This window comes from Stegostoma tigrinum, chromosome 36 (assembly GCF_030684315.1).
Source record: "Stegostoma tigrinum isolate sSteTig4 chromosome 36, sSteTig4.hap1, whole genome shotgun sequence".
Taxonomy (NCBI): Eukaryota; Metazoa; Chordata; class Chondrichthyes; order Orectolobiformes; family Stegostomatidae; genus Stegostoma; species Stegostoma tigrinum.
Window position 1 is genome coordinate 5,372,164 of NC_081389.1, and position 14,151 is coordinate 5,386,314.

General features: G+C 43.3%; 1 protein-coding gene across 4 annotated transcripts in view; it reads right to left on the reverse strand.

Moving 5' to 3' along the window:
* The window catches only part of sv2 (synaptic vesicle glycoprotein 2), an 82,132-nt gene that overhangs the window by 12,606 nt on the left and 55,375 nt on the right, over nucleotides 1-14,151 (reverse strand). The window contains exons 7-9 of one of the 4 annotated variants that reach the window (XM_059640121.1): nucleotides 7,970-8,050; nucleotides 7,794-7,832; nucleotides 1,980-2,069 (exon numbers count right to left, since the gene is read on the reverse strand). In XM_059640121.1, coding sequence (XP_059496104.1) covers nucleotides 1,980-2,069; nucleotides 7,794-7,832; nucleotides 7,970-8,050 — 210 coding nt within the window. The remainder of the gene's footprint in view (nucleotides 1-1,979; nucleotides 2,070-7,793; nucleotides 7,833-7,969; nucleotides 8,051-14,151) is intronic. The other 3 variants (XM_048520890.2, XM_059640122.1, XM_048520891.2) reach the window with 3 other exon arrangements.

The window sequence follows — 14,151 nt, forward strand, 5'->3', positions numbered from 1 at the left end:
TTATTCTTTTCTAGATGATTATAAATCCTATCCCTTATAACCTTTTCCAACACTTTACCAACAACTGAGGTAAGGCTCACTGGTCTATAATTACCAGGGTTGTCTCTACTCCCCTTCTTGAACAGGGGAACCACAATTTGCTATCCGCCAGTCATCTGGCACTATTCCTGTAGACAATGACGAATTAAAGATCAATGCCAAAGGCTCGGCAATCTCCTCCCTGGCTTCCCAGAGGATCCAAGGATAAATCCCATCCGGCCCAGGGGACTTATCTATCTTCACCCTCTGTAGGATTTCTAATACCTCTTCCTTGTGAACCTCAATCCCACCTAGTCTAGTAGCCTGTATCTCAGTATTCTCCTCGACAACATTGTCGTTTCCTCGAGTGAATACTGTTGAAAAATATTCATTTAGCACTTCCCCTATCTCATCTGACTCCACACACAACTTACCACTACTATCTTTGATTGAGCCTAATCTTACTTTCGTCATTCTTTTATTCCTTAAATACTGATAGAAAGCCTTAGGGTTTACCCTGATCCTATCCACCAACAACTTCTCATGTCTCCTCTTGGCTCTTCTGAGCTCTCTCTTTAGGTCTTTCCTGGCTACCTCGTAGCCCTCAAGTGCCCTAACTGAGCCTTCACATCTCATCCTAACATAATCCACCTTCTACCTCTTGACCAGAGATTCCACCTCCTTTGTAAACCATGGCTCCCGCATTCTACAGCTTCCTCTCTGCCTGACAGGTACATACTTATCTAGGACACACAGGAGCTGTTCCTTGAATAAGCTCCACATTTCTACTGTGCCCATCCCCTGCAGTTTCCTTCCCCATCCTATGCTCCCTAAATCTTGCCTAATCTCATCGTAATTGCCTTTCCCCCAGCTATAACTCTTGCCCAGTGGTATACACCTATCCCTTTCCATCACTAAAGTAAACATAACATTACCCAGTTTAGTATCTTCCGCAGACATCCTAATTTACCCAACTGCAGGTCATTTATACACAAGGAAAATAGTAGTCTCTGGTAGAGCCCACTGCACCACGTCCCTCTGTTCTGGACAATATTTGATCACCACTGAACGAGAGAATCCTTACAGTGTGAAAGCAGGCCATTCTGTTCATCGAGTCCACACTGATCCTCTGAAGAACATTCCACCCAGATCCACTTCCCTACCTTATCCCTGTAACCCTACATTCCCATGGCTGACCCACCTATTCTGCACATCCCTGAACACTGTGGGTAATTTCCCATGGCCAATCCACCTTAACCTGCACATCTTCGGACTGTGGGAGGAAACTACCGCAGACACAGGGAGAATGTGCAAACTCCACACAGTCGCCTGAGGTTGGAATCAAACCTGGGTCTCTGGCGCTGTGAGGTAGCAGTGCTAGCCACTGAACCAACGTGCCGCCCTATCTCTTAACCAAAATGTCAGCTTTTGTGCTCTGAAGATGCTGCTTGGCCTGCTGTGTTCATCCAACTCCATAATTTGTTATCGCAGATTGACCAGCATCTGCAGTTCCCATTATCTCCACACCTGTCTGTATCTCCCAAATTGCATGGCTTCCCCCGTAAATCTGTTACCCGGGATATCTGATCAAATTCTTTTTGGAAGTCCTCGTGATGAACAACATCTATTGCTCTATGTCCACCAATCCTCTCTTTTTCTTCAAATGACTCCATCACCAGTTTTCCTTTCTCAAATCTATGCTGTTCAAATTCTATTAACCCATCCCTCTCCAAATAAGAATTAAGTTTGTCCTTGACAATTGTCTCTTGAAGTTTTCCTGATATTCCGGCCAACATTTAAGGTTTAACCGACAGAACTAATATAAATGATTAGGTCATTATCATGTAGCTGTTTGTGGGAGATTGCTGTGCACAACGACTATGCTAAGAACATGAGGAGCATGGTCAAAATGTCTTTCTTTTTCTTCCAACAATTGAAAAACAGCAGCTTGGAAACCGTACCTTTATTAGCTGCTGCTTAAACCAATTGGTATGACTTTCATAAAACCTTGCATTGCTTCTCTCAAGAGGAGGAATCACCAGCTGCTGAACCTGGGAATCAACAAAAGAAAAGTGGTGATAGAAGCCAAGAAATAGACAACTTCTGACAGTTGAAATGAACCAGGAAATGCAAACAACCCAAATGAGAAAAACAGGAGTGGATCGGAGGTGAGGGGGAGGGGCGGTGGGGTTAGTGGGGAGACAGAAAAAAAGAGGGAGGGGGCAGAAGCATCAGAGTGCAGGAGAATGAGGAAGCAAGACAGAACAGCAGGAGGTCAGACAGAAAAAGGGCACCACAGAGAACAAGAGAGAGGAGGGGGAAAAAGAGAGCAGGAGAGAACCAGCAGGGGAGTGTGAGTGAGTGTGGGGGGGTGGGGAGACAGGGAGAGAGGGGGAGAGAGAGAGAGAGACACACAGAGGGGAGGGTCAGAGAGCAGCAGAATGAGAAAGCAAGATAGAACAGGAGTGAGACAGCTAGAGAAAGACAGCCACAGAGAACAAGGGAGGGAAAGAGAAAGCAGCAGCATGTGTGAGAGAAAGAAAGAAAGAAAGAAAGAAACGGAATGAGACCGGTAAGTCTCACGTCTGTCGTCTGCAAGGTGTTAGAAAGGATTCTGAGGGATAAGATTTATGACCATCTGGAAGAGCATGGCTTGATCAAATACAGTCAACACGGCTTTGTGAGGGGTAGGTCATGCCTTACAAACCTTATCGAGTTTTTTGAGGATGTGACTAGTAAGGTTGATGAGGGTCAAGCTGTGGATGTGGTGTATATGGACTTCAGTAAGGCATTTGATAAGGTTCCCCATGGAAGGCTCATTCAGAAGGTCAAGAGGAATGGGATACAGGGGAACTTAGCTGCTTGGATACAGAATTGGCTGGCCAACAGAAGACAGCGAGTGGTAGTAGAAGGAAAATATTCTGCCTGGAAGTCAGTGGTGAGTGGGGTTCCACAGGGCTCTGTCCTTGGGCCTCTACTGTTTGTAATTTTTATTAATGACTTGGACGAGGGAATTGAAGGATGGGTCAGCAAGTTTGCAGACGACACAAAGGTCGGAGGTGTCGTTGACAGTGTAGAGGGCTGTTGTAGGCTGCAGCGGGACATTGACAGGATGCAGAGATGGGCTGAGAGGTGGCAGATGGAGTTCAACCTGGATAAATGCGAGGTGATGCATTTTGGAAGGTCGAATTTGAAAGCTGAGTACAGGATTAAGGATAGGATTCTTGGCAGCGTGGAGGAACAGAGGGATCTTGGTGTGCAGATACATAGATCCCTTAAAATGGCCACCCAAGTGGACAGGGTTGTTAAGAAAGCATATGGTGTTTTGGCTTTCATTAACAGGGGGATTGAGTTTAAGAGTCGTGAGATCTTGTTGCAGCTCTATAAAACTTTGGTTAGACCGCACTTGGAATACTGCGTCCAGTTCTGGGCGCCCTATTATAGGAAAGATGTGGATGCTTTGGAGAGGGTTCAGAGGAGGTTTACCAGGATGCTGCCTGGACTGGAGGGCTTATCTTATGAAGAGAGGTTGACTGAGCTCGGTCTCTTTTCATTGGAGAAAAGGAGGAGGAGAGGGGACCTAATTGAGGTATACAAGATAATGAGAGGCATAGATAGAGTCGATAGCCAGAGACTATTTCCCAGGGCAGAAATGGCTAGCACGAGGGGTCATAGTTTTAAGCTGGTTGGTGGAAAGTATAGAGGGGATGTCAGAGGCAGGTTCTTTACGCAGAGAGTTGTGAGAGCATGGAATGCGTTGCCAGCAGCAGTTGTGGAAGCAAGGTCATTGGGGTCATTTAAGAGACTGCTGGACATGCATATGGTCACAGAAATTTGAGGGTGCATCCATGAGGATCAATGGTCGGCACAACATTGTGGGCTGAAGGGCCTGTTCTGTGCTGTACTGTTCTATGTTCTATGAGAAAGTGAGAGGGGGAGCATGTAAAAGTGCACACAACAAAGATAGCGCATTTGCGCATAAAATTAAGGGCAAAAGTACAATTGAAAAGAAAGAGGAAGAAAACGAGAGTATAGTCCAGTGCAATGATCTGCATAATTTTAGGATAACCTCTCTGCTCAAACTTCAATCCCTCACTAGGTCAATTTACAGATTACCGTCCTGATTGTTTGCTGCTCCTGCAGTAGGAGGACAACCAAATCATTCTAAACACCAACCTTTAATAGTTTTTCACCATTTAAAATTCTGCTTTTCTATGTTTCCCATCAGAGTGAATAAGTTAAGATTCCTCCTCATTTTACCCCATTTGCCATCTTCTTGCTCACTTACTGAATTTAGCCAGCTCCCTCTAGGTCTATTTCATAGCTGACCTTCCCACCAAAGTTTATAATATCAGTAAACTAGGATACATTAGGACCTGAATCCATAAGCTAAATCATTAGATTATAATAATCATCAGATCAAAAGATTATGAATAACAAGGTTCAGCAATGATTGTTGTGACACCCATGAGACAGAATCAAAGGTTGTCCTTTCACATTTGCTCAGAGTCGAGAGTTTCTGCCATGAGTCTCATGTCAGAAGAGGCCAATTCTCAACTTGCAGATCTTGGGTACATGGGCTATGATGTCCCACAAGGTATCGAGGTTCAGAGTGCAGTGCTCCCCCACTTTTGTTTCCTTCGACTTCATAGAATCATAGAATCCATACAGCATGGAAACGGGCCCTTCGGCCCAACAAATCCATGCCGACCCTCAGATCCTACCCAGATCCATCCCCCTATAACCCACCTAATCTACACACCCCTGAACACTGTGGGAAATTTTAGCACGGCCAACCCACCCAGCCTGCACCTCTTTGGACTGTGGGAGGAAACCAGAGCACCCGGAGGAAACCCGCACAGACACGGGGAGAACGTGCAAACTCCACACAGACAGTCACCCGAAGATAGAATCGAACCCGAGTCCCTGACGCTGTGAGCAGCAGTGCTAACCACTGAGGCTTTTGGACACGAACACAGCTTGTTATCAACTTGAACAACTGGTAGCAAATTGCTCCCAGTCACGATTGCAATGCTGCCACCGTTGGAGGACTTCAGAGTGTTTTGGTAGCGTTTCTTTGCCATTTGAAAGTTGACAGACAGGACTGAGTTTAGGAGATGTTTTCCTGCCACCTGGACACAGGGCCCAGTCGACCAAAGCATGCGGCAGAGGGACTAATGATGGATTTTCTCCAGCACGCTGTGTCACTGATACACAGTCCAAGTCTCAGTACAGTGCAGGAGTGTGGCGATGACAACTGCTGTGTACATTTGGACTTCTGTTGACTTGCTGCGGTCCTCATTATCAAACACTAACTGCTGTACTTTGAAAGGTGGCGAACTGAGGGGGGAGGTGGTGTAGCTAATCCGCTGTCAGATCCCCATGGTGGCCCTTCACAAGAGGTAGCTTTCAAGATGTGGGAAGTGCTCAAAATATTGCAGGTCTCTCCATCAATATATTGGATGGGAGGAAGAATATTAGGCTGACAATTGGCAGATGGATAGGGGTTTCACTTTGGTAACGTTTAAGAACAGGCCGAGTTCTGGTATGGAGAACTGAAGAGATTGCAAGTGATTTACAAATCAGATGATGAATGCACAATAACACTACAGTCATCCACAAATAGGAGATCAAGGGGATCTGTAGTGATTGGTTTGGGTACAGAGGTGATTGAAGTAAAAGTGATTTCCATCAAAATGGTATTGGATACCATTTGGAATACCATTGGGGCTGAAACGTTGTCCATCCTTTTGACTGCTTGTCGCAGTTTTACTGTCAGTGGTACCTCACCAATTGATTCTAGCACTAGGGAATAGCAAGACAGTATCAGCCACCACATTGGATTTACAGTTGTCAGGTTGTAGAGAAGGTTATTCCTGTGTTGACAGATAAGATCATCTTCCTTAAGAGATGTACAAATGTATGAACAAAGAAGATTTTGTTCCATTGACTTCAGCCCTTGTTTCCACCACATCCTTCATCTGCCAGAACTGACTCTGGACATCGGTCTTGAGCTACCTTCTTGACTTATCCCCACAGGTGGATCTGCCAGCCCAGGAAAACTGCTTCTTTTAGTCAAGAAATTGTATCATTTTCATTGAACCAGTCCTAGTGACAACAATATTCAAATTTTGGACTGGGCTTACAAGTCTCGTATAGTTGACTTTCTTTGATCTCACTGTTCTGGAATAGAGGTGCATGTGCCAATTTTTTTTAAGATTGCCTGGTGGTTGCACTTGGAACTCCTCTCTTCAATAACGTCATGTTAGGCCCAAGACATTGATTGTCTTCCCTTAGACCTTGGTGCTAAAATGGATCCCCATCACTAAACAAACAAGTTGATAATCTGTCATATAGGCGTTGACAACTATTGGATCATGGGATATACATCTCACTTCAGGCTTTGTCCTGAACAATGCTATAATCTTTAAATTCAAACTTTTTAATCTTCCACTTGTCAGGACAGGTGCAAAAATACCAAATTTCAAAGGGAACAACAATTTATACTGCATGAGAAAAAGATGCTGATTGGTTGGCATGTCGATTTGATTGGTTGAGGTGTTGTCTTGTAAATGCACTATTGAACTGCATGCTGTTTGCTTAATTCAAAAAAAGCACAATACCTGGACACTTCTGAGAAACTGGTCAAAATAGTTGTTTTATTTTGTTACTCTGCAACAGCAACACGGGCACCACATTCCAGTACCAGGATGCTGCTGTCAAGCAAAGATATTCTGACCACCATACAAATGAGGAATGTGATATATAGGTTCCAGTGCTGGTGTGATGCCAGCTATGTATGGCATTTGTCCAAATGGATAATATCAAACAGCACTTCTCTTTGGCTATTTACAATTGGCAAGGAACTGACTGTTATTTAACCAGTCTATGCTTGCAAATCTCAGAGGAGGGCAGCCAACATTCCATGTGATTTCACATTGAATAGCACTTGCTGAACAATCCTGACTATGCTAAGAGTTACACTCACAACCAACTTACAATTACCATTCTGGTTTATTTATACTTGTTAAAAGCTATATGTATTCATGCAAGGAGCCTGTCATGTGCAGGACAAAGAAACCCTATGTCTTTTTTGAATTAAAACAAGTCTGGCAGAAGAGTTTTTGGTGGAATTACGATGACAATGTCACGACCAATCAAGAGTCAACTTGCCAACACTCAGCACCCTTTCCTAAACAGTATAAACTACAGTTCCCTTTGAAATCTGGCATTCATGTGTCTGTCCTGACGAGTGCAAGACACATAGTTTTCCTTCACTTTGTCTGTCCCTAGGTTCATTTTTGACTGCACCCTCACACTACTGCCTGGCCTTGCTGCCATGTGCCAGGCCCTTCAGGACCGAGGGGTGGGAAAACTTAAGGGTTCATTGGCAGACACAAGACTTTCCCACCATGCCAAGAAGACTAACCATTGAGACAGGCTCGCAACTGTCTATTAATCAGAAAATGATGCATGTATTCACTGCTTTCTGTCTGTATTAGCCCAAACCCATCAGTCCTAATTCTGTTCAACAACTTTTTGTGTGGTATTCTGAACAAATGCCTTTTGAAAACCTAAATGTAATGCATCCACTGTGCATACCCTGCTACCCTCAAAGAGATCAAACAGATTTCTCAAACACCCTTTCCCTTTAACAATGGAATTTCCACAAATCAGGATACATGGCACAACTAGGAATTTCTTTCATTAATGCCTGAAGATTTTCGGGTTCTCTGGTGCAAATGGAAACAAAGCTTCAGGTATTTAGAGCTTACCCTTGTCAAGACATCAGAATCCTGTAGAGTCATTAACATCTAAGCAGAAGGGAAAAATAGCAATGGAAAGAGAAAGAGAGAAAGAGATGTGCAATTAATGCAGAGGAAGGAGCAGTATTAAAGTTAATTAAGTGCAGAAAGTAGAGAAAAGATAGCAAGAACTGCTGCTCACTTACTGAAAATGAACGGGCTGTCCCACGGTGATTCCAGTAGAACATGCGCTGGAAAACTTGGATAGCACTGACCCCCTGACCAGCCTGATGAGGGAAAATAAAGCACGGGTTTAGGAGATTTAAGTCGTCAATTCTCCTAATAAACCTCCTCCACCTCGAAATCCCTGCCATCTACAACAAATCCCTAACAATCAAAAGTTCAGCAGCAATACCCAATTCAATCGTGGTAGGGATTAAATCTCTATGCAAATAACATAAACTATATGTTACTCATTATGCTACCAAGGCGGTGTTTAGATAAAACCTGACACTGAGCAAGGAAGGGCATATGAGGGAAGGTGGGCTCAAATCTTTTTAAAGAGGTCATCTTCAAGGAACTTCTTGAAATGAGGAAAAATTGAGAGGTAAAGACGCTGAGAACGTGGGGGAGATTTCAAGGCACGGCAAAAATAGATAAAGTCATGATCAGCTATAATGCAAACTGAGGAACATGCCGGAAGCACGACTCGGAAGACAGCAATGTGGGTGGGTTTGTGACACATTTGTGTGTGTGCGTGCACGTGTAAAGCAGAAGGAGCTTAATTGGTCAACTGTGCAACTTAGGCAACGATGTATCATTATCAAGTCAAATCTGACTGCAGCAAACATCAGCACAGCCTCAAGAGATTGCAGCAAGTAAACAGACTGCAATTCAATGGAACAAAGCTGGAGCAGGGCAAGCTTGTACACCAGGATCTAGAATGAGCCGGTCAAAGGGCAACAATGTATCCTACCGCAATGGTGACCACACCGTAACATTTTGTAAGGATTAGGCTCACAGCTTTTATCAAATGGTGTGAAGGATACAATTACTCCAGTGAATAGTACTTTCATTGCTTTGCGTCCGGCCTTGTGCTTGATCATGTGATCATCATGTTCTAATGAAAGAGGTGGTCTTGGACGGTGTTGCTGAACAAAAAGACCTTATAGAGTGCAGGTACACAGTTCCTTGAAAGAAGTAGAAACGATCGTGCAGAAGGCATTTGGTACACTTGCCTTTGAGTATAGGAATTGGAAGGTCATGTTGCAGTTATACAGGACATTTATTGGTTAGGCAACAATGGGAACACTGCATGTAATTCTGGTTTCCCTGCTCTAGGAAGGATGTTGTGAAACTTCAAAAAGAGTTCAACAAAGATTTACAAGAATGTTGCCAAGGTTGGAGGGTTTGAGCTGTAGGGAGAGGCTGAATAGATTAGGGCTATTTTCTCCAGAGTGTTGGAGGCTGAGGGGTGACCTTACAAAGGTTAATAAAATCATGAGGAGCATGCATAGAGTACATAGGCAAGGCCTATTTCCCTGGGATGGGGGAGTCCAAAACAAGAGGGAAGAGGTTTAAGGTGAGAGGGAAATGACTTAAAAAGGACCTACGGGGCAACTTTCTCACTCAAAGGGTGGTGCATTTATGAAATGAGCTGTCACAGGAAGTGATGGACGCTGGTACAATTACAACATTTAAAAGACATCTGGATGGGTATATGAATAGGGAGGATTGAGGGGTATGAGCTAAATACTGGCAAACGGGACTAGATTTACTAAGGCTATCTGGTTGACACAGACGAGTTGGACTGAAGTGTGTTTTTCCATGTTGTATAGCTCTATGACTCTAAGAACAACTAGAAACCTTTACTCCCGTTTATTTCACTCCCTGACCTGAATGCTTCCAGATTTGCCAATTTTAGAATGCACATGAATAGCGATTAGAGAGTCTGTAATCTTCAACCACTAGGGAACTCCAGCAATATCTGTTGCAGTCTGACTTAGCAAAGACATTTCCAATGAATATGGGAACTTCCTATATAAGGCCTTGGTCAATGTTTCTCCTCATACAGGTATTCTCTTGGGAGTGGGAATGTCCAGAGTCAGTCCACTATAAGAAATAAGTCCATCATGTGAAAGAATACTTCCTATGTGCCTGGATGTGTGCAGCTCCAACAATACTCAAGTAATTTGTTACCATCTGGATCAAAGCAGTTCACTTCATCAGCACCCTCTCCTCCAGCTTGAGCATTTGCTCTCTCTGCCAGTTTGCAATGGCAGCAGACTGCACCATATACATGGCAGCAAATCACCAAGGATTTTTCAACAGCACCCAACAAACCTACAACATCTCCCACCGCAAAGGACAAAGGCATGGAATTTACAGGAACACCATCACCTTCCAAAGTCGCAAACCATTGGACTTCAGTGAATCTCAGCTGCTTCATCATTGCTGGCATTGTCACCACCTTCATCACACAGACTGCGACAGTTCCCCAGCATCTTCTCAAGGACATTTAGGAATGGTCAATAAATACTGGTGTTGCAGTGACATCCATATTCCAAACATAATTTTATACAGCATCTACAATGTAATCAAAAATAGACACCAATCTTGTAAGGTGATATGATGGCAGATGGCCAAAACCTTGGACAAAGTGAAAGAGTCACATTTCTAGCAAAGATCATCTTTAAGGGGAGAGAACACATAGTAGAGAGTTAGAGGTAGGGCAGGAATTCGAGAGCCTGGGGCTGAACGAAGCAGCTGAAGGCATAGCCGTTAACTGTGGAACCATTAAAAAGTGAAATCTTCCTGAGGCTAGAATTAGAGAAGCACAGCCGTCTCAGAGTGTTATGGAGCTAGAGATAGGGACATGTGAAGCCATTGGGCAGATTTGAAAATAAAGTTGTGAATATTGAAATTGAGGCCATGATTTAAAGAAAGGATGTGTGTTTCTATAGCGCTTCTCTCAACCACCTGACAGCTCAAAATACATTACAGCCAATGAGGTCCTTTTGAAGTGTGGTCACTATAGGAAACAAAGTAATTTGCAGACAGCTATTCCCAAAATAACAAATCTGATAATGAACAAATTATTCAGTCTTTCTGACATTGATTGAGGGATAAACATTGGTCAAAGCACAGGAATAACTCCCTTGATCATCTTCAGAACTGTGCAGAGTCCTTTTACATCTTCATGAAAAGGCAAATGGGTTCTCAGTTTGACATGTCATTGAAAAGACAAATCTCTGACACTGAGGGAGTCTGCTGACTGTAGTAATGCCCTTAATTTTTTGTGCTCAAGTCCTGCAGTACAACTTGAACCCAGATCTTTGTGACGCAGAGATGAGAGTCCTAACAACTGAACAGCTTCACCAGGAATCAACATTAACCAAAACACATGCTAGTGGTGGGTGAATGGGACATCATGCAAGTAGGACACAGGCAGCAGTGTTTTGGCTTATCTTAAGTTTACAGAGGGTAGAATGTGGGAGACCAGTCAAGAGTGTGTTGAAATAGTCAAGTTTGGAGGCAAGGTTACAGCAGTACATGAGTTGAGACAGGGGCAAAGCCAGATATCAAGATGGAAACAGCAGCATTAGTGCTAACACTGATGCATAGTCAGGTGTTCATTTGGGGTCAAGTATGAGACTAAGCTGTGAACAATCTGAGTGTTGGGGGAATAAGGGGAGTGGGAAGTCAGGGAATTTCCGTGAATTAGTTTTTTTTAGAAGTTCAGAGATTAAATACAACAAGACAGCTACTGAGGTCTCAATGTCATTCTTGTCACAATCTCCTGCTTCAGTTCATCTAGTGCAGTAATATGAAGTCTTGAAGAGGAGAAAGGCCAAGGTGGAAGTGGATCTCTCCTGACTGCAATGCAGTTGCGCCATTTAGCCAAGCTCCTCCGATGATTTAGGCCTTCCATAGTACAGACAGCACCAATCCTCTGCAGTAGTCTGGAAAAACCTAGAGACATTAACGTTCATTACTAAGGTGACAATCATGGAGTGCTTTCCCAGGACTTTGGCTGGATTTGACTCAACTCAGCTATTTCCTTACTGCTGAAGCAAAGCTTTTGCTACAGTCATCCCATAGACGAGTTCAGAGGTGTCTGCTCTAGTTAATGGATGTGACTGGAATAGCAGTGGTGACAATTGGCCACCTTCCAAAAGTCAGAGTGCTCAATCAATAACATTGGAAAGGCACAAAGTAGAAGGGTGGAAATAAATTTCTGTGCAGTTCCAAAAGATAAAGAAACATATCGAACTCGTGGCATTTGTTAGGGCATTTCGAAGCCAGTGGCTACACGTTACAGCAGAACAATTGTCATGAATAGAATGAATTCTAAAATAAGTTAATTTGTCTGCCTTGTCTGAGTCACTTCTCTACAATTTCTATTCCATATTTTCAACTTGAAACCCTTTTGTTCAGAAAGCTTCCTTCATTAGGGATCAAAGTACAATAACAAATGTCCCGAAGGCATTTTGGAAAGATAAGACACTGAATGAAAACATTGCACCTCTAGTTGTGGCTCAGTGAGTCGCATTCTTGCCTCTGAATCAAAAGATTGTCACATTCATCAACTACAGACTCCACTGAATTCATCTATCAGTTGACTCTTGCAAAAGCTCTGCTTCAGCAGTAAGGAGATAGCCGAGTTGTGCCACATCCAGCCAAACTCATAGAAAGCACTCTGTGGTAGTCACCTTAGCAACGAATGTTTATGTCTCTGACTTTTGCCAGACTAGTGCAGAGGATCAGTGGTGCCTACACTGTGGAAAGCCTAAATCATTCCAGGAGCTCAGCTGAATGGTGCAGTCAGGAGAAGTCTACTCCCACCATGGCCTTCCTCCTTTTCCAACACTGTGTTACTGCACCTACTGAGCCGAACTAGGAGAACCAGTGACAATAATGACATGGCGGCCTCAGTGGATGTCATTTTGCATTTAATCTGTGAATTTAAAAGTTAATTCATGCAAATTCCCTGGCTTCTAACTCCCCATTTCCCCCAATACTTAAATTGTTCACAGCTTAGTGGCCCCAAAATGAACTCCTGACTATGAATCAGTGTTAGCACTAATGCTGCTACTTCCACTTTGATATCTGGCTTTGTCCTCACCTTAGTTCACATGCTACTGTGATCTTGCCTCCAAACATGATTACTTCTACACATTCTTGACTGGCCTCCCAGATTCTACCCTCTGAAAAATTGAGATCAGCCAAAATACCACTGACTGTCTTGTATTTCAAAGATGTAAGCATTAAGTTTAAGTGGCATTAAACTTAGGTTCTTTAAACTCTGTACTTATAGATGGGTATAAAAGATAATTATTCTGAAGAAGTGTAGTTACCTACCCAGATGGTTCCTTATGTACTATTCATCATAGAATCACTGAAGCCCTACAGTGTGGAAAGAGGCCATTTAGCTCATCAAGTCTGCACTGACCCTCTGAACAGCATCCCACCCAGACCCAGCCCATCCTTGTAACCCCATGTTTTCGATGGTTATTCCACCTAACCTGCACACCACAGGGCGATTTAGCATGGCCAATTCACCTGAACTGCACATCTTTGGATTGTGGGAGGAAACCAGAGCACCCACAGGAAATGCATGCACATGGGAGAATGTGCAAACAGCGCACAGACAGGCACCCAAGGGTGGTATCAAACCCAGATCCCTGGCATTGTGAGGCAGCAGTACTAACCACATAGCCACCCCAACCAAAATGCAACACTCATCATGCAACCAACATCAACCACAGATTGTATGGTAGCTACTGTTTGTGGGAGCTTGCTTTACACAAATTGCTTAAGGGATTTCCAACATTCCAATAGGGACTATTCTTCAAAATTGTTTAACTGGCTGCAAATACTTGAAAGGTGCTATATAAATGCAAATTTGTTTTCTGCATTCAGAAATGATGGTATGATTTTGAGAAAAGAAATTCTGATAATCAACAAAATTTTAAAAAGAAAGTTGATTTTTTTAAATCTAGTCTGATGTTCAAACCTGGATTGCAGCAAATGGCACTCCAGACATCCGCGACCGCCTCCAAACATATAAATAGTCCCGGAACTTTGCACTCCTCCAGCCTGCCCCTTGTGAATCCTCTGCTTTCTATGTTCACTGTAACCTTGGCCTCAAGCTCTGAAATTCTTTCCAAACCTCTTTCCCACTTTAAGATGCTAACTTCTTTAACCGAGCTGTAATCAGTAACGCTGATTTCTCCTCTGGCTTTGAGTCATTCTTTTGGTCTGAGAACACACCTGTAAGCACCAGAAAGGTACTGGTTAAAGGCAGGTTGTTCCCTTTATCTGTGCCATCATAATTAATTTTATTTCAAAAATATACTTTATTCATAAATAATCTTCATATACAAAT